Source organism: Trachurus japonicus, chromosome 6 (assembly GCF_045865225.1).
Source record: "Trachurus japonicus isolate A0001 chromosome 6, Traja_1.0".
In the NCBI taxonomy this organism is placed as follows: domain Eukaryota; kingdom Metazoa; phylum Chordata; class Actinopteri; order Carangiformes; family Carangidae; genus Trachurus; species Trachurus japonicus.
In genome coordinates, this window is record NC_140912.1 from 32,271,160 (window position 1) to 32,296,502 (window position 25,343).

Consider the following 25,343-nt stretch of genomic DNA (forward strand, 5'->3'; position numbering starts at 1 on the left):
ACCTCTTTTCTGCTTGACTCATGCAGCTTCAGATTTTCCACACCACTAACAAGCTGTTTTCTTTTTCTTTTTCTTCACACACTTTTTCTTCCCGGCGAAGGTCGACCTGCAGCTCCTCTGCCCAACACTACATTCATCCAGACTGTGATGAAAACAGCCAGTGGGCCACTAACACATTCCTGATGAAACACTTCAGCATCTACAGCTGTCATCCGTAGATCACATGTGTCCATTTGTTTTGGATTAAAAGCTGCCGTTTGCCAGAGGAGAAATAAAGGAATTTGCCATGAGGATGAGGTGCGATTAGAGAGCAGGAGAGGAAAAAGCCCCCGGTGGTACGTGGATTACAGTCGCACAGAGCCAGGAAGCCAATACGATCTTAAAGCAGCCATTTGTAAATATGGCCAATGGTGATGGTGACAATCAATCTACAAGAGTTTTGGCAATCGTTGCATTTACAGTACAAGAGGTTATAATGTGTCCTCGAGGTGGAGCGCAGGCTGCAAGGAGTGATAAGACAAGCTAAGGCTAGCTGGTTAGCATGCTCACTTCAGTACAAGTAAAAATGAGGTACGGTGGCACGGTGGCACAGTGGTTAGCACTGTTGCCTCACAGCAAGAAGGTCCTGGGTTCGAATCCCGGGCCGCCCAGGGCCTTTCTGTGTGGAGTTTGCATGTTCTCCCCGTGTCTGCGTGGGTTTCCTCCGGGTGCTCCGGTTTCCCCACCACTAAAAACATGTCGGCTAGGTTAATCCTCCAGTCAGTGCCCCTGACCAAAGGCTCATAATCTGGAGTTGGTCCCCGGGCGCTGCACCGCGGCTGCCCACTGCTCCTCAGGGATGGGTTAAATGCAGAGAAAGAATTTCACTGTACTAGCTGTATATGTGACTAATAAAGTACCTTTAAACCGAGTAAAAGAAGAAAAGAAAGTAAAAACATGATAGATTCAAGGGTCAACACTGGCTGATGGTAAAAAATGGAACTTACTTCTATAGACTGGTACAAGCAGCTGCCGATGCTAACGTTAGCAATAGCAAAAACCTCCTCCTGTTCCGCTTTGGTCTCAAACACAGAATTTTCCAACGCAAAATAAACTTTTCACATCACACCAATGTATCTTCACCATCAGACCACGCCAGGTTTTCTCCAGTACTTCATAAACCAAAAGTTCTGCCGTTTCATGTTTTGTTTGCACATTTAACAGTCGCTAAGACTCAACAGCAGCAACATCATCAGCTCAAAGAGACAGAAGCATTCAGGACTTATCAGTCGTCAAGACAACAACGACAAACCAGATGGCGACCAAAGCCAAGTTCTAACCACAAACCAGCTCGCCTCGGTTCTCTTACCTTGAAGAGTCGCAGGATGTTGGCCACCATGATGGACACCGAGCTGGCCGACGCTCCGATGACGCCCACTACCTTATCCGGCTTGGCAAAGATGGGCGGGTCTCCGTTGGCGCAGCGCACGTCAGATCCGTCCCTCTCGATGAGCGCCTGGACGAAGGTCAGCGACTGCTCCAGTGCGTAAGTGTCGCGCGAGCACGTGTCCAGGATGCGCGCCCCGAGCGTCACGTTGGGCAGCAGCTCCGGGTCCTTGTTGATGAGGTCGATGGCGAACAGCATCGCCTCTAGCCGGTGGATTCCCTTCTCCTTCTTCAGCTCGCCGCAGGGCACGCCCCTCTCGCCGCGAGCGTGCACGGGGAACAAACCGCCCAGGATGATGTCACCATCCAGCCGGATGGAGTGGGCGTACTCCTGCAGAGGCTGCTGGGAGTCCGACGACGACGACGCAGTGGGCTTCTGGGAGGCGGAGCCTAGCAACCAGCAGCTCTTCAGCATCAGCAGAGAGACGAAGCAGTATCCAGACGAGACGGCGGGCTTCCAACCCCTCGCCATGTTGTTGTGAATTGAACGGCAGATAAAAGGAGCGGTGAAACGACGGCACCTTCACCAGCGGCGCAGGACGTGTGGCGAGGACGGGAGGAGCCAGACCATGGAGTCCTCCCGTTACCCAGGGCAGCGTCGACACCCTTATAAACCCCGACTCCAAGGTTATCCTGCGATACTGGTTCCTGTGTTGGACATACCTGTGGGAGCGAAGCTTTGAGGTCTGAGCAGATCCAGGTTCACATTCTCCCAGGAACCTGTCGGAGATTCAGAAAAAAGGGGAAACAATCAATTCATGGTCCAAAATCAATCTATAAAAACCTGGATCAAACCTCAAACCTGAGATCCTTGTTGTTAAATCCTTGACGAAGCATCAAGAAAGCAATCAGTAACCCTTCAAGTCAAAACTTGGAGCTCCTCTCCTTCCTCTTCCCAGTGCCATATCTTTTCCTTGGTTTTGCTACAAACCAAGAGAGGCATGCAGTGTTCACACTTGGGTGTCGGGTGCTAAAAATCCATTTGTCGGCAGCAGCTCAGAGTGGACACTCAATGAAGAATCAAACCGACAAGGACAGATGTTCCACTTGATCTTTGCCAAAAAGGTCGAGAAGCGCTGAGTCGTAACCATTCGCAGCCCGAGGCGACGACCTCCTGGCACGGCTCTGACTGTCATGGTGGAGTGTGTTTTTCTAAATTGGGCATAACAATGGCTCAAACACTGAAACTCACTGGTGTCCCTGTGCATGAGGACAAACCAGTAGTGGTACAGGCCTTTCCTCAAGAGCAAAATAGAAGTAAAACAGCACGTACATCCTAGTTGCCCAATGTTGGGTGGGTGCTGGACCAAGAAAAACGGGACATGAGGGTAAAGAAATGTCTGCAACACCAAAAGCAAAAATGTATTAAAGCTACATGACGTTTGGAGCACCACCGGCTCTTCCTCAGATGTTAGATAAACATCTAAAGGAAGAGCTGCTCTTTTGGTGTTGCAGACTTTTCTTTAGAGTCATTTCCTCAAGAGCAGGCAATGGATTGTGTTGTCCCAAGGTATAAACCCTAACCCATATTATCGCTTCTGTTCAACAAGATTTCACAAAGGAAAATATCAAAGCTGCCAAACAATGAAATATTCAGACGATCAAAGACTCTCATTGATGAGTGAGAAAAATGGAGGGACAATATGTGTTGTTTACAGTCTGATGGCTGGAAGTCAATATTCCCTCTTTGTGTTGTTTGTCAAACACAACCATCACTGGTTTTAAGGCTTCGTCTTTGTGAGTATCTGATTAAAAAGGAACTTAAAGAAACAGTTCAACGTGGTAAGAAAAACTTTCTCAGATCAAGATGTAGCCTAGCTTAGCATAAAGACTGGAAGCAAGGGGAAACTCTGTCATCTACCTAAAGCTTCAGCAGTGTGTTGATGAGGAACCACAACTCAATAATCACCTGTTGCTCCTGTTGGTGCTTCCTGTGTCCATGTTCAACTCCTTCACCAACTAAACAATGCGCAATGAGTCAAGATGGCCTCTTATGCCTTACAACCGAATGAGGAGGGGGGTTCAACACCGAGAAGCTCTATTGGACAGATGTTACAAGAACTTTGACAAACACGTTCATCTTGGCTTGAGGATGAAATCTAACAACTTCCAACTTATTTAATGTGAGGTTCAGGAACTAAACCAGCTTCTCTCTGGAGCTCTAGTAACAGTAACAGGTCGGTGTCAACCAATCAGAAGAGAGGAGGAGGCCCTGAGTCTCTCTTCTGATTGGCTGACTGTTTTCTGAGTGATTCAATAAAATTAGAGCAGATTTCAGAATAAAACGCTCAGAGAAACCAAATCTTACAAGTTGTTGGATGGTGGGTCCAGGTGGTGAGGGGGCGGGGCTTAGTGTGACTGCTCTGTTGTGACATCATAAAGTGACAGGAAGTCCTGACGGCTGGTTTTAAGGCTCAGTTTCTGAATACAGGCTGTGTGCATTAACTGTATTAGACACTTTATGATCAAAGAAGACATTAAAATGTAACTTTACACTGAACCTGTGAATTTATGGATTGATATTCTCATATTTAAGTTTTATTGCCTCATCTCTCTCTCTCCCAGCCTCCTCCACTCGCACTATAATTACATCAGACTCATCATCATGAGTCGTGATTTCTGCAAGTTGAATGTAAACGTGTCGGGCTTTGGTATTTTTTCTTTCTTTTTTTTTGGGGGGGGGGGCTCTGTTTTCCCTGTCAGATCGCAGCCGAGCAGCTTCAACTCACGAAGGAAACATGTTGTGTGCAGCGACGATGACTCACTGAGCGTCTCTTATCTCTCAACATTGAGGACAAATCTGTGGAATCACATACGGCGGACATGTTCAGGTGTCCACTCACTTCACTTCTGGCCACGTTGTTATTATGGTCTGTCTATCTGAACAGGAGCCGGTTGAACAGCGTGTGATGCTGGACTGAGTTTCTGGACGCTGATCTGCAGCCACAAAGTAAATATAGTCACTGGGCTCTTATTGGACGCTGCAGGAGGGAGGAGGACACTCCTTCATCTTCTCTCACTTTATCTCTCTCCATCAGCTCCCTCTCTCTCCCACTGTCTCTCTATGGAACTCGCCCATTCCCCCTCTTTTCCTCCCCCACTTCTCTCCTGTTCTTTTTCATCTTAAATGAAAACCCCTCACACACACACACTCAAATACACACACACACACACACATACACACTAATCCTCAGGCAAACATGAAACACACATACATTACAACTGAGAACCATGTCTAAACTCTCTAATACATCCATGAATGCGCGTGCATGTGTCACAGTGTGCACGCAGACTGACGTTTAGTTTCTTAAACACACTCCTTGGAAACACACACACACACAGGCGCGCGCACGCACACACGCGCCAAACAGCACGACTCAACATTACATTCCAGCAGAATCAGCTAAAATCTGAAAAATCCTGAATCTGATCTGAGAGCAGCGGAAACACAACGACCTGACATCTGACATCCATCCAGGAGTCTGGGAGGCTCGTTAGCGATTGATCCTGATTGATTGATTGACTGATTGATCGATAAGAACTGATGGACTCGCAGGCTGAGAGTCTGTGAGCTCAACAATAAACCCAGAGAAAACACAACAGTTTCAATGACCAATAATCTGCACTTAGTGATTTAATTCTATAAAAAATGTATGATTGATTCATTAATTTCTCTTTTTTTTACCTGTTCAATTTGCAAATATCGTGATGCGTTCAGGTACCTCTTTCTCTCTCTCTCTCCGCAGCAGCAGGAGCAGGAGCAGGTGTTTCCTCTCCGGGTGTCACAGGTCACACAGATGTTTTCTGTCTCCAGCTGTTTTATCACATCACACTGATATTATTACTATCTTTTCGCTGAACTGAATTCCTCCGCTGCAGCCAGGGACTCGATCCGGTTCCGTGTCAGCAGCGGCATCCATTCACCAGAACAAAACAAGAGATAGACATCCCCCAAAAAAAAGAGAAAGAAAAAAATCCACTTTTCTCCTCTGCTCCTGCACTGTTCCCTCGCGGTGAAGTGGTAAATTCCTGTGAACAGCAGGTTCAGGTTCAGGTTCAGGTTCAGGTTCAGGTTCAGGTTCAGATTCAGGTTCCTCTCGCTCCGGATCCCGGGTCACTGCGCTGCGCTCCCTCGCACCGGCGGATCTGGGATCAGTGCGTGTGGCCGCTCATCATCACCATCACAGTGGAGACATGTTCACGTCAGGGTCGCTTGGCTCCACAAGACCGCGAAGTCACACACAGACACACACACACGCGTGTTTTTCTTTTTTCTCTCTCTCTCTCTCTCTCTCTCTCTCTCTTCTCCCTCTCCGCTTGTCGCAGCTCTCCAAAGTGCGCGGTGCGTCACAGGAAAACACGCGAGGCTCTCAGGCTCATCACAGCAGCCGCGTGGACGTGGAGGCTGATGGTGGTGGTCGTGGTGGTGGTGGTGGTGGTGGTGGGGGTCTGAGGGTCTCATCAACTTCCCCCCACCGTCACAGAAGAACCACAGCCGGTCTCAGGTCCGAGCCCAGGCCGCCGCATGGTGGTCCCGACCCAAAGTGAGTCCGGTTCACACACACACATGAAGTTACAGTAACGATGCTGAGCGCGCGGAGACACCGAGAGAAAGAGGGGGGAGCTATGAGGTGGAGGCAGGACGCCCCCCAGCGGATACACACCGACACTACACACACACACACACACACACAGGTAGAGGTAGAGGGAGGACACACACACACTAACCTGCTCTCACACACATTTACAAACCCTCCTGGGTCAAGGAAGGAAGGAAGGACGGACGGACAAAGGGAAAGATGGGAGGAAAGAAGGAAGGGGAAAAGGAAGGAAAGATAGATGGAGGGAGGGAGGGAACAGATTGGGTAAAAAAGGAAGAGGACGAAGGGAAGGAAGGAAGGTAGGAAGGAAAAAAGGGAGGAAGGAAGGCAGAGAGGGAAAAGGGAAGGAAAAATAGAAGGAGGGAATGAACAGATTGGGTCAATCGGGTCAAAAAGGAAGGAAGGAAGGAAGGAAGGATGAAGGGACAGAAGGAAGGAAGGAAAAAAGGGAGGAAGGAAGGAAGGAAGGCAGAGAGGGAAAAAGGATTGTGGAAAGAAGGAAGGGAAAAAGGAAGGAAAGAGGAGGGAGAGAATAGATTTGTTCAAGGGAGGAAGAAAGGAGGAAAGAAGGAAGGTAAAAGGGAAGGAAAGAAAGATGGAGGGGTAGGGAACAGATCAGGTCAGTTGGATCAAAACAGGGAGGAAGAAGAAGTAAGGACGAAGGGAAGGAAGGAAGGAAAAAAAGGACTGCGGAAAGAAGGAAGGAAGGATGGAGAAAGGGAACAGATTGGGTCAATTTGACCCATAAGGACAACAACAGGGTTAAATGCAATATTTAAAAAAAATAATCAGACGATCACTGATGCATCATGGGAGACGTGGTTTAAGAAAACACAGTTTTTCTTTTTTTCATGTATTTATCCAAACAAACTAGCCCAGGTGCATGCTGGTCCCAGACCTGTCTACCTTTCTATACCCGTAATAAACAAAACTAAGAATAAAAGTTTTTTCTTCAGAGGATAAAACCAAGCATTCAGTTTTCTGAGTGTTTGTGAAGGCACCACAACACCAACCTCTCGGCTTCTCCAGACTCAAGTAATACAATCCTCCTGGACAGTCTGACAGTTTGACCTAAAAGCGTCTCTGGCTGACAGGAACCTACTGCAGGTTTTATTATTCTCACTGTGATGACATCAGCATAAAGGAAACCCACTGTCCTGTTGTCTCTGGTCTGTGAGACTGAGACATAACAAAGTAAATATGGAGGACTGAGCAGCAGTTTTATGTCAAGATGGAAACAACCTTTCTCTCAGCATAACTTCATCTTTTAAAAATAATTTTGTGTTTTTGTTTTGTAAAATGAAAACAAACTTTGTGTGTGGGAGGAATTAATGATGTTTCTGTTTGAGCTGCATTGATGTGCTGTTTGAGGGCTGATGATGATGATGCTCTGACTTTGTGACGGTTCCTGCTGCTGCACAGATTCTCCCTCAGAAGTAATGTAACAGATAATAATAAACTGATATCTTCCTCCAACAGAAAGAACTCGAACCAAGAGACTGAGGTCCTGATCCTGTTTTCTAGACAGAGCCTCCAGTCTGAAGGTGAATGAACCCACTGGTCTCAGTTCAGTCGACTCATCCAAAAGTGATGGTCCAGGGGAGTTTTTCATACCCAAAAAAAAAAAAAAACAGAGCCAGGCTGCTCCTCCAAGTCTACAATGATACAATGAGATCTTAGATGTTCAGTAACAAAAAGGAATCAGGTTTATTTCTCTGTGGTTAATGGACCAGTAGAAGAAGATTTGACTAAATACAGAGTCAGGTTTAATCAGAACATCACAGTGACAGTAACAACTGTAACAATGCTAATGGTAACGGTAATGTTGCAACTGATTTAAGTCGTAGTGAAATTAGTGACATATAAAATCAATGGAACAGCTAGTTTTCTACCAAGGCTTCACAAAGTTCGTATAATTATTCTGTAAATAGTCTGAGAGAACAGGTCTATAGGAGCTCAGATGAAACTTCCCACAGTGGATTTCATGTAATTTTTTTAAAAGAGTTGTGCTACCAGGACCAAACTTCATATTCATTTATATCCGCCTCACTTCTTTGTGACTTTGTCATCACTTTATTATAGGTGTATAAAAGCAGATTATGATCAAATTATGTTGATTGTTAGTACAAATGGGCCTCACAGTGATTGGCAGTTCAGTTCAACCTTTGTGGAAAAACTTTTTTTGACGCTCCGTGCAGTTGTGTTTGTTTGGAAATTTGTATGTCAAATAAATAATGAACTTCGTGCATCATAACGCAAATGCAATTATGTTTTCCTGTTGAAATGCCTCAGTGACTTAAAGCAACGGTCTTATCCTCTACAATTGGCTGGATGGGTTTGAGCCACGCAGATTCTCCCTCAGAAAGACCAGCATCTTCCTCCAGGCGTCCTCCTGAGCCCGAGAGTGAGCCGCTGTCTCTCCGCCCCATAGAACCATCACTGCAGAGACAAGACGCAGCAGAGACAGTGTTGAAATCCTGCCACATGGACCTTTAACTCATCCCTGATTCTCCAACAATGACTGCGTTTACATGCACCTCAGTATCAGTTTTTTAAGTACCCCGTTTTTTTTGTTTGCGCATGTAAACACCATTTCCTGATTCCAGAAATCGGGATAAGCTCATATCCCGATTTTGAGAAACCAGATTTTGCTGCCTGGAGAACTCCGAAAGAAACCAGGATACTGGAGCATGTAAACACAGTACCCCGATATCTGAAAGCCGCTCAGCCAGCTGACGTAATCGTTACCATAGATACGTTACTAACAAAATGGCGGCGACAACAAGAGCACATTTCTGGAGCAACGAGGAGACTATTAAGTTTTAATATTTTTTCATGCGAGGAAGTAGGCTAACTGTTTAGATCCCCAATGTGCGGTCAGTTTATCCAAATGACGGCTGTTTACAAGTTTGCTACGACGTTTTTCGGAGGAGTGAAGCTCCCCGTGTGTGAGCTGTGACCGGGACATCACAGAGACAGCAACCCCGTCTCCTGACGTGCTCAGCCGGCCAACCTACGTCGTCACCCCGGGGGACAAAACGATTGCTGGATTTTAATAGGTTAACCTATTAATAGGTTAAAGGACAATTCCAGGCGAATTCAACTCAGGGGTGTATTTTCATATCATTTTAGGTCTAAAAGAATGAATCTGAAGATTTTCAGTTTAATCGCTCCTGTTTTGCGGTAGTTGCGTCTGTCCGCGCATCGCCACGGCAGCAATGAATCGGAGTGGATGTAAGTTCCGCTGTTTAGGCTGTTTCCAGCCCTCAAAGCCGCATTTTTTTTCCACAGACAGCGTCAGATGGCTACTCAAACATGCACCGAGAAGTTTATTTACTTCAAGCAAGCCGACATGTTTGTAAAACTAGATCTAATTCAAAGTCTCCCGGAGTCTCGCGCAAGCCCGAAGTTGCAGTGCTGGTGTATTCAGGCGCAGTAGGAGCTACCGCGTGTGTCATAAACACAGGAATATCAACTCTTTACTTGCTTGAAGTGTACATTTTTTTCCACAGACAGTGTCAGATGGCTACTCAAAGATGCGCCGAGAAGTTTTTTTTACTTGAAGCAAGTAAAGAGTTGATATTCCTGTGTTTATGACACAAACGGTAGCTTTTCCCACTGCTCCTGAACACACCGAGCACGGCAACTGGGTCGCGCGAGACTCCGGGAGACTTTGAATTAGATCGACTTTTACAAACATGTCAGCTTGCTTGAAGTAAATAAACTTCTCGGTGCATGTTTGAGTAGCCATTTGATGCTGTCTGTGGAAAAAAATTGCGGCTTTGAGGGCTGGAAACAGCCTAAACAGCGGAACTTACATCCACTCCCATTCATTGCTGCTGTGGCGATGCGCGGACAGACGCAGCTACCGCAAAACAGGAGCGATTAAACTGAAAATCTTCAGATTCATTCTTTTAGACCTAAAATGATATGAAAATACACCCCTGAGTTGAATTCGCCTGGAATTGTCCTTTAACCTACCCGTAGGTTTTTAGAGATTAACCGCTGACTGGTTAAATTCTTTTTAGGAGATAAATGCTGGTTTCATTGATGAAATCTAACAATTGTGGCAGTCGCATTGAATGAAAAGTGAAGCTTCATGTGTGTAGCGTTATTGGACAGAGCAGTGCTGCCTGGAGGCTTTGTAGCCTAACGTGTGTACAGAAATCACAACTTTTACATCAATAAATGCATATTTTACAATGAACCGATCAGTCTGCATTGAATTTCCCTTTCTTTTATTAAGTTATATAACATGGCAGTATTTTTCATTTGTAAATTTTCTGACCTACATACTTCCAAGTAGTTGCGCTTCCTGTTGTAAACAATAAACATGAAACACACATACGCATGTAAGACGCAGTAATCAGAAACCGGGATACTGTTTTATCATGTACAGGGATACTGAATTACCGGGTTTCTCTAACTTCATGTAAACACCATACCCCGAATTTGATCAAAAAACGGGGTACTTAGTGCATGTAAATGCAGTCAATGAGAGGGAGCCTACTGCTGTGCTTTGCTCCAACACTTCTGAAGGTGCTGACTCTGGCGTGCGGCGTGTACGGAGGTTCGATCAGGTGACCGGCGTTCGGGTATGACAGGACGGTCAGCAGGTGGCTGTTTCCTGCTCGCTTCATCATCTCCTTCATCTGGAAAACAGGAAGGGAGGAAAAAGACCACACAGGTATTTTTCAGAGACCTAATCTTTTGTATTTTATGATATTTTTATAGTTCTATATACATATTTGGAAGTCTGTAGGGGGAAACTGATTGGCTGAGGGGTGAGGAGGGCGTGGATTTCATGATAAAACACAACCAGACCAATGTGTTCATCACTGTTCATCACACACTATGTCCTTGTGTCAGTGAACTCACGTCCATCACAGACTCGTGGACAGGCTTGCTCTGATCATCTTCACCCACGACCACCAACAGAGGACACTGGACTCGTCCCATCTGCTCAGAGACAAACGGAACAAATTAAATTCCTCAGATTTCTTCATTTCCTGCAGAGTCTGTGAATCATGTGCCATAAACTGATGAATTATTTATGTAACTCTTAGAACATATGTGGAAAATTGTTGGAAAAGGCAAAAGACAAGAGTCAGACAAAGACAGTACTGGCAATACCTACATCCACTTTAAGTGAGGGGTCGGTGGGAATGGGCAGCAGCATGTCTCGCAAAATCACATGGTTGTCTTCATTTAAACGAGCCTTCTTGTAACTTCTGGTGTGATGGAAAATAAACCAAACAGACTGTGACTGATGTTCGATTCGGGTCCGTTCACTTTTTGCATTCTTGATGTTTCCAACTTACTTGCGAAGGAAGAGCATGAATTCTTCCATAGATCCAACTGGCTGCACATGACTCCCACTTACACACACTGCACACCTGAGCTGGGAGGACACACACACATCAACTCACCGCAAATTTAATCTTGGCTTGGGGATGACTTGATTTCTTGTTTTGCACCTTTACTACGGAAGTCTGGAGGCTGGTCAGGAGGGAATATCATCATAGTTGCTAAAAGCCAAGCTCACTTGTGAAGGCCAGACTTAAAATAGCACCATCTCCAAATTAAGCCTCAACTCTTTCCACAATTGCAGTGACTCAAGACAAGACTTTTGTCTTAGTGCACAGTTCCGGGGTTAAAGGGATACTTAACCAAAAATCGATAATTCACCAATCATCTACTCACCATCATGCCAAGGAAGGGTTTGGAGAACTGTTAGAGTCATCAAAACGCTTTTGGAGTTCCGGGGGGGGGGGGGGGGGGGGGTTCCGGCTGGCAATGGATTTTCATATAATGGTGGTGGATAGAGTTCACTTTTGAATCGTCCAAAACAAACAAAACATCCAAATACCTCCATACTGCTCGTCTGTACTGACCCAAGTGTCCTGAAGCCGCCACATGAAAAAGTTGTTCTGAAAACATGTATTTGATCTGTTTTTAGCCTTGATGTAGCAGTAGCTCTTAGTGGCTCTGTTGATGTTTGTGAGCATGCACGAGATTTGCAGCAAGATGTTCATTCGCCGTTGTAAACCATTGGATGCATTATGCATGCTGTAAATGTGGCAGGACAAAGGAGTTCCCGGGTGGGGTCTGAATCCTAGTGTCCCGAGTAAAAGTCATGCGCGTTGACCATTCGACCAAAGGGATATCCCTGTGTAAGTAGCCAGGGTGAATGTTCGATTGGGGGCATAGTGACAGGAGCGTCAACTGTCACATCTTTCTGGCATTGTTGGCAGGATCCATGTAGTACCACTGGTGGGTCCATGGATTCCTGATGGGTGGCAGCCTGCGTGGAGCACGAGGACGTGCTTGTGAAAAGAGATGCGACAGTTGAGGGTCCTGTCACTATGCCTCAAATTGATCATTCGCCCTGGATACTTGGCCATAGGGATATCCCTTTGGTCAAATGGGCAGCAGCACGCATGACTCTTACCCGGGAGGATGGGGTTCAAACCCTGCCACATAAACACGGAATCTTGCAGCAAATCTCATGCATCTTGTGTAGCCACTAGGAGCCACTACTACAACAAGGCTAAAAACAGATCAAATACATTTTTTCCGAACAACTTTTTCATGTTGCAGCATCGGGACACTTGGGTCAGTACAGACGAGCAGTATGGAGGTATCTGGATGTTTCATAGTGTGTGTTTTGGACGATTCAATAGTGAGCGCAATCCACCGCCATTATATGAAAATCCGTTTCCAGCCGGACCCCCCCTGGAACTCCAAAAGTGTTTTGATGACTCCGAAAGTTCTCCAAACCCTTCCTTGGCATGACGGTGAGTAGATGATTGGTGAATTATCGATTCTGGATGAAGTATCCCTTCCATGAGAAGCCCTAATGAATTGATAAATCAAAAGACAAACAAATGAATCAGCTCCAGTCTTTTCAGTGGCTATACTGTGTTTTCTTTTGAATTTCCTATGTCTTCAATTTACCTGGTTCACTTCTTGCCACCTTGATCCAAGCCCCTGTATTCACTTTCCACTGGAGCCTAGTCACATTCCCAATCAGGGTTTTCCCCCTACTTCAGATCCTGCCTCACCTCCCTCCCAAGTCATGGCCTCCAGACACACACTAACTGGTTGTAGGCAATTGCCCCACCTCAGTCACTGCAGTGCATGCTCCTTGCACCTTCCAACCGGACAGCTGTGGATTTATCTCCTACACAATGGGTCACAGTCCCAAATGGGGCTAAGCTACATCCTTATATAAGGTTCACCTGTACTGGTTGTACCTTTATAACTTGGGAGTAAGCAGCTATTTTGAGGGTGACACTGGCTCCAAAGGAAAGACCCAACATGGCGATCCTGCTGCCAAGGACCTGAGGGTTCTTTTGCAGGACTCTGTAGGCCGCCTGCAGCAGGAAAACATGTCAGTGATCAGAGCAGGCTTTATTTATTTTTGATTGATGAGGAAAAGAAATAACAGTTTTCGTTCGTCATTCATATGTGATCATTTCGTATTGACATTAACAAATGGATCAATGAAGATTTGGATATGGTACATCCCATTCATGCCAAATGCAGCAAGGTCTTTTAGCGTTCCTAAACAATTCTTTTTGGTTCATGGTAGCTACTGTTTGGGGCCATAAAGGTACATTTGCATTAAGCAGCATATGCAGTTAGCTGTCTTTACTGTCTGGTTACCATGGAAACGAAGGTCATGAAGGGAAAGAACCATAGCGGATGACTATCTCCTATGCCAGTGTTCTACTTCCCTAAACCTTAAATGAACTCTACAAATTTTAGGAAACGTTAACATGTCCAAAAGCTCACTAATGTGAGGTTCATCCAGTTTACCTCAAAGTACTCGTTGTCCACCATCTTCCCAGTTTCCCTGGTGATTTTAGGAGTCAGGTAGTCAAGAGCCAGGGAGGCGAAGCCATGGGAGGCCAACAGCGATGCACGGTACTCCACCAACTTCCCCCCAGCCCCCCAAAGGTCCAGGATGCCGGGGAAAGTTCCGGGTCCTTCAGACAAGTGAAAACCAAAAAGACAGATGGTTTCCATAGATTCTTCCCACAGTACAAGCTACTAATGGCACTTTTTCACTACACAGTCAGAGCATAGCACAGCTCAGCTCGGTAAAGGTGCTTTTCCACTACAGCTGAGTTCTCTAGTTCCTCCTCAGCGGGGGTAGGGTCGTCGCAGGGCGATCGCGGGGCCACATTTTCCCTCTCTCTGTTTTTTCGATCCTCTCGTCAACTCAAAACTCACTCATCTGCACCTCGATTACGGACCACAGCATGGTTTTCCACACAGCTGTGGTGTGTGGAGTTGGGGGTGCATCCCTGTGCCTTTTTCTCCAGGTGTCTCTCCGGGGCTGAACAGAGATATGATGTTGGTAACCCGGAATCGTTGGCTGTTGTGTGGGCATTACAAGAATGGAGGCACTGGCTGGAAGGATCAAAACACCCCTTTGTCATCTGGACAGACCATAAGAATCTAGCTTATTTGCAGACTGCAAAACGCCTCAATTCTCGTCAAGCTCGCTGGTCTCTGTTCCTGAGCCGCTTTAACTTTTCACTCTCTTATCGTCCAGGCTCACGCAATCTCAAGCCCGATGCCCTCTCTCGACAGTTTTCCCCGGATTCTGCTACATCTGAGCCAGTGCCCATTCTACCCCCCACTTGTTTCGTGGGAGCAGCATTATGGGAGATTGAGTCTGTGGTGAAGGCGGCTCAGCAGACTCAGCCAGATCCGGGTGGTGGCCCGCTTGATCGCCTCTACGTCCCTGAGGCCGCTCGCTCCCAAGTGTTGCAATGGGGTCACGCCTCCACACTCACCTGCCATCCTGGGTTTCAGCAAACTCTTCAGTTCCTCGAGCAGCGCTTCTGGTGGCCAGGCATGACACGGGACACGAGGGAGTTTGTGGCTGCCTGCTCTGTCTGTGCCCATGGAAAGGCTTCTCATCGTCCACTGGCGGACTGCTGGCTTATTGCAACCTCTACCCATCCCCAGCCGCCCCTGGTCACATATTGCAGTTGACTTCATCACTGGTCTGCCACCATCTACAGGCTACACTGTCATCCTCACAATAGTTGATCATTTCTCCAAGTCTGTTCATTTTGTGCCTCTCCCTAAATTACCCTCAGCTCTCGAGACAGCGGACCTACTTGTGTCACATGTTTTCAGAATTCACGGTATCCCTATGGACATTGTTTCAGACAGAGGCCCCCAGTTTTCTTCTCAAGTGTGGAGGGCCTTTTGCAGAGCTATTGGCGCCACCTCCAGTTTAACTTCTGGGTACCACCCACAATCCAATGGCCAGACTGAGCGGGCCAATCAGGACTTGGAGGCAGCGCTCCGGTGTGTTTCAGCCAAGCATCCCGCTTCCTGGAGCATCCAGCTGCCATGGATTGAATACGCTCACAACTCCCTCACCAGTTCAGCCACAGGTATGTCCCCATTCATGGCTGCTAATGGCTTTCAACCACCTCTGTTCCCCACTCAGGAGCGTGAGGCTGCAGTACCCTTGGTCCAAGCACACCTTCGTTGAGTCCAAGATACATGGACGACCACTCGAGCAGCACTCGTTCTGCCCAGCGCAACCAGAGACTGACAGACAAACACCGTTGTCCCACTCCACAGGACCAGCCTGGACAGAAGGTTTGGTTATCCACACGAGATCTCCCTCTGCAGGTGGAATCACGAAAGCTTGCCCCCCGCTATGTTGGCCCGTTTGTGATTGAGAGAATCATTAACCCATCCGCTGCAAGATTTTGGATGTGCGGCGGTGGGGTTGTGGCCTCCAGTATCTTGTGGATTGGGAGGGGTACTGATCATCTTGATCAGGAGCAGTATAAAGAGGCTGGCTTCCTGTGGGCTCACTGCCAGATTGCCGCTCGGCCTGGTAGTTCGGCCTGTGCTACTAGAACTTGTCAGTGTTACCAGTGATATCGCTTGTACCTAATCACCTGTGTTTCCCATTCTGCCTCCTACGCAGCTGCTGTACCCAGACCATCCACGTCCCCTGCCTCTCTGCTCGCAGGCCTGCCTGCTCCCTGCCACACAATCTTACCCTCATATTGTCCCTCTGTCCCAATAAACCGACTGTTTGACTCACACCCACGTCTGGTCTTCTGCATTTGGGTCCAGAGCTCAAACGCAACATAACAACAGCATCATTTAACTCGGGTGAAGGAATAACAACAGTCTCAGTACAGATCAGTGGTCGCTGTTGCCGCTCTGTTTTTTAAATTTCCGGGTTTGATTCTCATGTTGGACGTCGTGCTCGTGATGGTGCTCTGCCCAATCAGTGTAAGGCAGTCGGCTGATGTTGTGTTTTAGTATGGCTTCGGCTCGCTTGGAACCAGGGCTGAGGCAGTACTGAAATAGTATCTGTTACCAGGTACTAGAGGCTAGTGGAAAAGCAAAAAAAGTGTGCAGTGCCGTCCCATGCTAGTGTAAAAGTGCCATATTTTAAAATTAACTGGTTCAAGTTTGGTAGTTCATGTTTGTCTAATTTTTGTTTGCAAACAGTTTATGACTCTCACTCTCCACCTACAGGACACTTCCCTTCCTCCGGTCCTACCTGGGGGCAGAAAAAGGATCGCGCTGAGGTTGTCCTCAGTGATCGGGATCCTCCGGACACCAGGCGCCATGTACCAGCGCTCCACCACCACACTGGCCAACAGCACCTTGTCCATGAAGCCCTCAGTCTGGTGACCCTGGTACACTGAGATCGTGACTTCCATGGGAGTCTGGATGTTCAGCTTCCTCATCCTGGAGGATCATGGGAGAATCAGCTCTGTTGTCATAGAGGTATAACCTGTGTTTGCGGTGGACTCTGCAGATGCCAGGGAAAGGTTTTCAGTGCTACAAGTGACTTTCTCCCTTCTCTGCAAGGAAAATGGGCAAAAGTATGTTGATAACCGTATCTACAACACTGAAACCAAGGCAGGTACAGGCTATACGGCCACTGTGCAGGTGTGACGCCTACAAATGTGTATGGTCACAAATTTTGAATTTATTATGTTTTATGTGTTGTTTGTATGAAAGAGATGAGCTAAGTTGATGAGTTTTCTGAGAAGAGTGTCAGAGTGTAGGTCGCTAATTCCACCACAAGAGGGAGTATCCCCGTGTGTGAGCGCTTGTGGTACGCTGCGTCAGCCTGACTTCCTCAGACAGCTACCAGCCTGCCATGGAAAACGCACGGAATGACTTCTGTCTCTTCTTTACCTGTAAAACAGGTTAGTAAAGTGTGTTAAACACAGTTAAACGGGTATAAGGAGTGTAAAAAACCTGTCGAATGTATGAATGATGGTTTGAATGTAGAAATTGTGAGGTAAACAGTGAGAAGTGTACAAGAAAAGTAGTTTTCCACTCATATAAAACAACAACACAAAATGGCGGTCCGACGATGTTTTCGCTAGCTTTGTTTTGGCTCCTGGACATTTATTTTCATTTTGTTTCGTGAGTGACGGTATATTTGAATTGTAATAAGAACCGAAGTGTGTTACGAGTTCTGAAAATGTGAATTTATGTGTTTTTGAGTCAGTGTTAATGCGAATTAGTGAGTCAGGTTAATATACACGTTGCTAGTATTCTTGTGTGCGTGTGTATTTGTGTTTTGAATTGGCAGTATTGTAGTAGAGTCTAAAAAAGAGACATTCCAAGTGTTAAAAGCACAAGTAGAACACATGATTCTTGTAGTTAAAACAGTGGAAAAGTAACTTGAGTACACAAATGTCTTTTGTTTTATCCTGTGTTGGGAAAAATATTGAGTTTATTGATTTATGGAACATGTATAGTGAATGTAATAATTCAGTGAATAACTGAGAATGCAAAAGAAAGAAATAGTAATATTCTGTTGAATAAAAGACAGCTACCAGCCTGCCATGGAAAACGCACGGAATGACTTCTGTCTCTTCTTTACCTGTAAAACAGGGCAAATTATCTTCTGAGACCAGGTGACTCATCGTGAGGCCTGTAACACAGGCAACAAGCAATGACTCTGCCCTTCTGGATAACTCAACACCTGTTTCTCTTGGTTTGAAGCTACAGACAGCAAAGCTAGACAGAAGTTGGTTCTGCCATCTAACAACCAGGCACTGCAGCTACAGGTAGTGTGAAAAGGATATTTTCTAACCCTAGCAAGGCCACAGATCACATCCCAGGCTGTGTACTTAAAGGGATAGTTCAACATTTTGGCAAATCGGCCTGTTGCCATAATCCTTATAGTCTTAAGAGTAGGTTTGTTACCTTTAATTGTCGGAGCAAGCTATTTTTAGAACGGCGGAGCCGAGTGGCGAGTTGCTCAGAGCTACGCTAAGGAGGCTAATGGAATTTCCTGGTTTCCCTCATCAAATTCATCAAATACACAATCCAACGGCTCCAAAACGCTCTTGTGGACAAGTTGTGACCTGCACATTCACCACGCTATGAGATGATAACATTACGAGACAGAGATGTTTTCGAGGCAAATGCAGACTGCTTGCTGAAAAACTGCCCCAGATGAGAACGCGCACCAGCGGTTTTGCATAAGTTTACCTCAAAAACAACACTGTCTCATAACGTTCCGTTATTATCTCATAGCGTGGTGAATGTGCAGGTCACAACTTGTCCACCAGAGCGTTTTGGAGTTGTTGGATTGTGTATTTGATGAGTTTGATGAGGGAAACCAAGAAATTCCATTAGCCTCTGTAGTGTAGCTCTGAGCAGCTCGTGGTCGCAGCCGTTCTGAAAATGGCTTGCTCTGACAATTAAAGGTAACATACCTACTCCTACAACTATAGAGATTATGGCAATGGGCCATTTAGCCAAAATGTTGAACTATTCCTTTAAGGATTGTGCTGAACAGCTGAAGGATGTCTTCAAAGACATGTCCCTTGGCCAAGCCCAGGTGCCCATCTGTTTAAAAAGTACCACCATAATACATTTTCCCAAAAAGCCAACTCCAGTTTCCATGTATGACAACGGCCCTGTCGTCTTGACTCCTACAGCAACTTGTCACTGTATTGTTCATGAACTAAATTAAGTTAAGTCTCACAACAAAACTGGACAGTTATGGTTTGCTTACAGAGTGCACTGTTCTATGGGAGGATGCCATTTCCACTCTGCTCTACTTAATGCTGACACACCTGGAATACAAGGACACCTATGGCAGAATCTTGCTGGTTGACTTCAGTTCAGCATCCAACACAGTTTTGCCGCAACAGTTCATTGAAAAGTTGGGGATGCTGCATCTGGATCATTTCAGTAGCAACCATGTCATTAAGTTGGCTGATGACACCACTTTGGGCGCTGGTCTTTTCATCGACATCCTGGTTCTCAATGCCTATAATCTAGGCCTCAACACCAGTAAAACCAGGGAAATGGTAGTTCTGCTCATCGACAACATATCCCATTGACCATCAGTGTCTCAGAGGTGGAGAGGTTCCACAGCACCAAATTCTGGGGGGTTCGTCTGATAGATAAGCGGCAATGTCTCAGCTTTCACCAAGAGGGCCCAACAGCACCTTCACTATGCCGACTGAAGGAGGTGGAGCTCCCAGTCCCAGCTTTGACAATGTTTTACAGGCGGACCATTGAGAGCAGATCCTTTTCACCTCTAGGAGGCAGTTCTGTCTCAAAAGGTGTATCAGAATGTAAAAAAATATACAACAGATTTCCATATTCAGTTCTTTACAATCTACAAACAGAGTTGTGCATCATAAATGTTTGCCACATAAAAATTATGATAAAAGAAATCAATAAACTAATCAATATTAGTAATTGATCTGATACTGATGCAAATCATCTGAACAGTTTTGTCCTGGTTGGTGTACCTGAGTCCAGGTTTGCTGCCTGGAACTGGTCTGAGGCTCCACAGAAGACCCATCGCTTCAACCCCAGAATACGTCCCCCCCAGACTGGGATCCTCTGACACTGGGAAGTAAAGGGTCAAACAGTTTTTTCTCTAACATTGTAATTGTGTCTGCAAATGTTTTATTCCTGACTGTTCAGTGTCTCTGTATTGACAACTGTACATTCCCTGTCCCTATATGGACTGTGTAATTGTAATATTATGTTTAAAATGGCAATGTTCTGTTCTGATATCGCCAAAATCAACACAAAATGAAAGTTCTTTGTGGTTGCTTTAAAGGCAAGGCAATATTATTTGTATAGCCCGTTTTTACAAACAGTTTGTCTCAAAGGGCTTTACATAGCATCATAACAACATCCTCTGTCCTTAGACCCTCAATCCACAGAGGAAAAACTGCATGGAAAACCCTTTTAACAGGGAAAAAACTGGAGAAACCTCAGGGTGAGCAGAGGACAGAGGAGGGATCCCTCACCCTGGACGGACAGACGTGCAATAGATGTTGTTACAGACAGGAAAACAGTTTATAACACAGAACGTGGGAAACATGGAAATGTTAACAAGAGCTGAAGGAGGAAGCTTCTGGTGGGAGGAAAGGCAGGAAGAGCAGGCCAGCTTAATGGGAGGACTGGATGGCAATGCAGGCGGCGGTTGTTGCAGAGAGCTGGCTCACTTGTTTGATAATTTGTTTGATATTTGTCTAGGAAGACGTTTCACCTCTCATCCAAGAGGCTTCATCAGTTCATGTACGCATCTGACCAGGCGGGGACTGGTCCAACTATCTGGTGTGGAGACTCACTATTTAACCTCTTTTTTTTTTTTTTTCAAAGGAGGTTAAATCGAAAGCAACTGGACTTAGTTATTTGTCTAGGAAGACGTTTCACCTCTCATCCAAGAGGCTTCATCAGTTCATGTACGCATCTGACCAGGCTGGGACTGGTCCAACTAACTGGTGTGGAGACTCACTATTTAACCTCTTGTGTGGGCGTTCACAAGGATGATGATGTCACTGGTTCCCTTTTGTGCTCCAAGTGCCAACGACAGTCGTTTAAATGACTGTCTTTGATGGAAAGTTGGTTTCGACTTCGTTAGTGCCCTATTGTGTTATAACGACAGTCGTTGGAGTCACTTGCCACTTGTGAACAGTGGTTGTTCTTTGAGGCTAGATTGTTGAATCTCCTGGGAAGGGATGAAAGGGCAGCATTGTAAATTGGAGTTAGGTGGTGTCTGAGATCCCCTGTTGAGGGATGGTTTTTCTACTTTTACAAAAATAGCTTCTTTAACTCCTCTTTCAAACCATCTGTCCTCTCTGTCTAGGATTTGGACATTGCTGTCCTCAAAGGAGTGGGCTTTCTCCTTGAGATGTAAATGGACAGCCGAGTCCCGTCCTGAGGAGTTTGCTCTCCTGTGTTGGGCCATGCGTTTATGCAGTGGTTGTTTTGTTTCTCCAATGTAGAGGGGTATACAGAAAACCCACACATACAGACCAATATCTACTTTTCGACTCTCACCACCCTCTGGAACATAAGCTTGGTGTTATCAGAACTTTGCAACACAGAGCCGATAACGTGCCCACCAGCTCACAGGCCCAAGGGGCAGAACACAAGCACCTGAGAGGCGCCCTCACAACTTGTGGTTACCCTAACTGGACCTTTGTGAAAACTGCAGCTGCTTCCAGAAAGAAAACCAGCAAAGTGGTTGAGAAAGAAAGACAAAACAAGAGAAACAACATAGTCATTCCATATGTGTCTGGAGTATCAGAAAAACTCAGGATGATCTTTAACAAACATCGTATCCCTGTGTATTTCAAACCCAGCAATACACTCAGACAGAGATTGGTACATCCCAAGGACAGAACACCACACACCCACAAAACCAATCTGGTGTATGCAGTCCAATGCAACGAGGAATGCAAGGACCTCTACATTGGAGAAACAAAACAACCACTGCATAAACGCATGGCCCAACACAGGAGAGCAAACTCCTCAGGACTGGACTCTGCTGTCCATTTACATCTCAAGGAGAAAGCCCACTCCTTTGAGGACAGCAATGTCCAAATCCTAGACAGAGAGGACAGATGGTTTTAAAGAGGAGTTAAAGAAGCTATTTTTGTAAAAGTAGAAAAACCATCCCTCAACAGGGGAGGAGGTCTCAGACACCACCTATCTCCAATTTACAATGCTGCCCTTTCATCCCTTACCAGGAGATTCAACAATCTAGCCTCAAAGAACAACTACTGTTCACAAGTGGCAAGTGACTCCAACGACTGTCGTTATAACACAATAGGGCACTAACAAAGTCGAAACCAACTTTCCATCAAAGACAGTCATTTAAACGACTGTCGTTGGCACTTGGAGCACAAAAGGGAACCAGTGACATCATCACCCTTGTGAACGCCCACACAAGAGGTTAAATAGTGAGTCTCCACACCAGTTAGTTGGACCAGTCCCAGCCTGGTCAGATGCGTACATGAACTGATGAAGCCTCTTGGATGAGAGGTGAAACGTCTTCCTAGACAAATAACTAAGTCCAGTTGCTTTCGATTTAACCTCCTTTGAAATACTATGACCTGGGCAAATGAGAATATGCACCGGCTATTTAACCTCTTGTGTGGGCGTTCACAAGGGTGATGATGTCACTGGTTCCCTTTTGTGCTCCAAGTGCCAACGACAGTTGTTAAGTGACTGTCTTTGGTGGAAAGTTGGTTTCGACTTTGTTAGTGCGCTATTGTGTTAAAACGACAGTCGTTGGAGTCACTTGCCACTTGTGAACAGTTGTTATTCTTTGAGGCTAGATTGTTGAATCTGCTGGGAAGGGATGAAAGGGCGGCATTGTAAATTGGAGATAGGTGGTGTCTGTCTTGTTTGATAATAATGATCTATTTTAGCTGCAGGCTACCTGTGGATGATTGTTGCACATAATTGTTGAAATTATCATTAATAAATGCTCTTACAGTGGAGAACTTGCAGTAAACTAAGCCCTTGGTGTCTTTCACTGTCACTGAATTTTATTACAGAGACCACATTGAATCAGAATATAAGCATTACCACTTACCGTTCACAGTCCTGGTGGCGTCAGCGTTGTAGTGACCGAACGCCTCCCAGCTGTGTCCGTCCTCACACTGGTGGGAGGCGTGGACGGTGACCTGGAGACCAGGTGGGACATTCTGGACCAGGACAACAAACTTCTCGTCCATAAGTCCTCTGGTCGGCTGGACCGACAGCTTCACACAACACTGCTCCATGTCCATCCTGAACCCAGTAGACTGATGAAACAACCAGAGACAAAACACAAACTATCAGACTGGACAGATAATAAACATCAATAGAAAGACAACAGTAGTAACCTAGTGAAAACAACTGGATTAGAATGAATGAAGAGCATATTCCAGGTCAGGGACTCCTAAGAACTAAACTTTAACTTGTCTTATCAGATCATATTCAGACTATAAGAAGCCTGTTAATGTTGTGTCTCCCAATAAACCTGCTGCTGAATGCTGTCTTGTTCCTCTCGTTCCTGCTCTTAGTCAACTAAGAAAACTACAACAATGAGTCCAGGGAAATCCTCTCTGCATCTCCGCAAACACCTGAATATAAAAAAACTCATTCTCAAAGTTTTAAATTTTTCCTTTCATTGCATTAATGACTTACTGTAAAAGTAGAGAGCAGACCTCAAAGCTGTCATCAGTCTCCTGGAGTTGAGCTCGTCTGTGGGTCTGCAAACAAAACTGTCACAGTGTGTGTGTATGTGTGTGTGAATATAATGTCTAATCTAATTTATGAAACTCAAACAGTCTGAGCCCTGGAGTCTGCAGCTTCTGTCCTCGCAAAACAAACATCACTTTGTCTTGACACTCAGAGATCAGTCAGGTCGACAACAGCCACATCAGTACGTGTGTGTGGGGCCTCACTTGAGCTTTGTTCAAAGGAGGTTTAAAATAAATCTACTTTTACTGTCCACACTGGGTCATAAATATGTATTTTACACTTTGAGGATTGATTCAAGTTTCTGTACCAGAGGTTTAAACACCTCATCTTCACCAAACAAGCAGAAATATCATCAGAGCCAATGGAAGGATGGTGTAGTAAGACACAAGACAAAATGTATGACAGTTTTAAATGATTCATTATTGATATTCATCAATCAAAAGCACTCCCTTCTCTGTCTGACTTGTTCTGCTCTGTATGACTGTAAACTGAATAAATTTGTGCTTTGCATTGAATAAATCATGTGACAGGTTAACATCGTTTTTGTTTCCCACTTTAATTTATTAAAATCCCATCAGTCAGTTACATCATATTCATATGGTGGATCCATTTGTGCAAGGGACCAGTTTGAACTTTCAAAGTCATAGAAACAAGAGCGAGACGTCATCACAAACTGTCAATTCCTACGGTGGCCCAGAGAGGTCAGAGACAAACAGCAGCAACACTTCAGACCTGCTTTGTCCATCATGTACCTGAGACATTACTCGGAGCTAAAGGTGAATTTATCAATAAATACCCAAGTTTTTTAAAGGTTTTTAGAGTTGGCCCAGAAAATAAAGGAACATCCACTTCAAAGTTTAACTCTAAACAAATAGGGGTCATGGGTGAAAGCACAAAATAGAGACAGTCTGTTCCCTCAAAAATGAGACAGTTTTGATTCAGGTAAATTATACACAAACGTGCTTTTAATGGGTCATTTCTGGGACAAAAAGAACAAGGCAGACACATTCTGACGTGGTGCTCACATCCACTTTGAGTGAGGGGTGGGTGGGGATGGGCAGCAGCAGGTCTCTGCAGATCGCCTGCTTCTCCTCGTTAATAATAATAATAATAATAATAATTATAGCATTTATTTGAATAGGGACAGTGCATATTAATGAACATTAGTATAACTAAAAGAAATACTGCTGTAAATATGCCGGATTATAGCCAGGCGGCTAATTTGCGTCCGACGTCCCTAATAAATAAATAAAATACAGCAGTACACCACAAGGAATAAAAACAAAACAATAAATACAATACATATAGCGAAATACATAAAAGTGTACTACACAGACAAGAAAGACAAAACAATAAAAAACAATGTTAGACACGGTACTTGGACAGGACAAACATTAATGTGCAAGACATAACAGTAATACAACATCCAGACAGCACAGTAAGTAAACAATTAATCAGTCATATCGCCCCAGGTCCAGTTAATGGTCGCACTCTTGTGTGTCCTTAAGCCACTGCTTAAGATTCCCTTTGAAAGAGGAGTAAGTGGGACATTCCCTTATAGTGGAGGGAAGACTATTCCAAATGCCTCCCCCCACCACAGACAGCACGTTCCTCCCAAATGAGGTGCGCCTGTGTCTTTGCAGCATTTCTGATTGGACACAAACAGGAGACATCTCTCTTTATTTATGCAGTTTCAATGTTGATAGGACCAGAATGAGCATGCTTTACTCTGCTTGTATTGAATCTCTTTCTCTTAATGTGATTTGTTGGTTCTGTCACCTTAGC

The 25,343-nt window shown here is 45.4% G+C and overlaps 2 protein-coding genes across 4 annotated transcripts in view; both read right to left on the reverse strand.

The window, feature by feature from the left end:
- The window catches only part of grm8b (glutamate receptor, metabotropic 8b), a 589,884-nt gene that overhangs the window by 163,038 nt on the left and 401,503 nt on the right, over nt 1–25,343 (reverse strand). Inside the window, exons 1-2 of one of the 3 annotated variants that reach the window (XM_085780235.1) lie at nt 3,335–3,415; nt 1,349–2,145 (exon numbers count right to left, since the gene is read on the reverse strand). In XM_085780235.1, coding sequence (XP_085636361.1) covers nt 1,349–1,897 — 549 coding nt within the window. In that variant the 5' untranslated portion in view covers nt 1,898–2,145; nt 3,335–3,415. Of the gene's footprint in view, nt 1–1,348; nt 2,201–3,334; nt 3,416–25,343 lie in introns of those variants that run through there. The other 2 variants (XM_085780237.1, XM_085780236.1) reach the window with 2 other exon arrangements.
- On the reverse strand, nt 8,344–23,591 carry LOC146986481 (acyl-coenzyme A thioesterase 5-like). The gene is made up of 11 exons (XM_085780191.1): nt 23,502–23,591; nt 22,906–23,116; nt 19,817–19,916; nt 16,582–16,772; nt 13,848–14,017; nt 13,283–13,402; nt 11,348–11,427; nt 11,164–11,257; nt 10,905–10,985; nt 10,537–10,678; nt 8,344–8,465 (listed from the first exon to the last, which is right to left on the reverse strand). Exons 2-11 carry the CDS (start codon nt 23,099–23,101, stop codon nt 8,344–8,346), a joined length of 1,296 nt encoding a protein of 431 aa, XP_085636317.1. The 5' UTR covers nt 23,102–23,116; nt 23,502–23,591.

Coding starts and splice junctions, on each gene's coding strand:
- LOC146986481 (XM_085780191.1), bottom strand. CDS start 23,101: ATGGACATGGAGCAGTGTTGTGTGAAGCTGTCGGTCCAGCCGACCAGA. Junction 14,018..16,581: donor GATCCTTTTTCTGCCCCCAG/GTAGGACCGGAG, acceptor ACTTGTCTGAAG/GACCCGGAACTTTCCCCGGC. Junction 10,986..11,163: donor ACCCCTCACTTAAAGTGGAT/GTAGGTATTGCC, acceptor GTCTCTGAGCAG/ATGGGACGAGTCCAGTGTCC.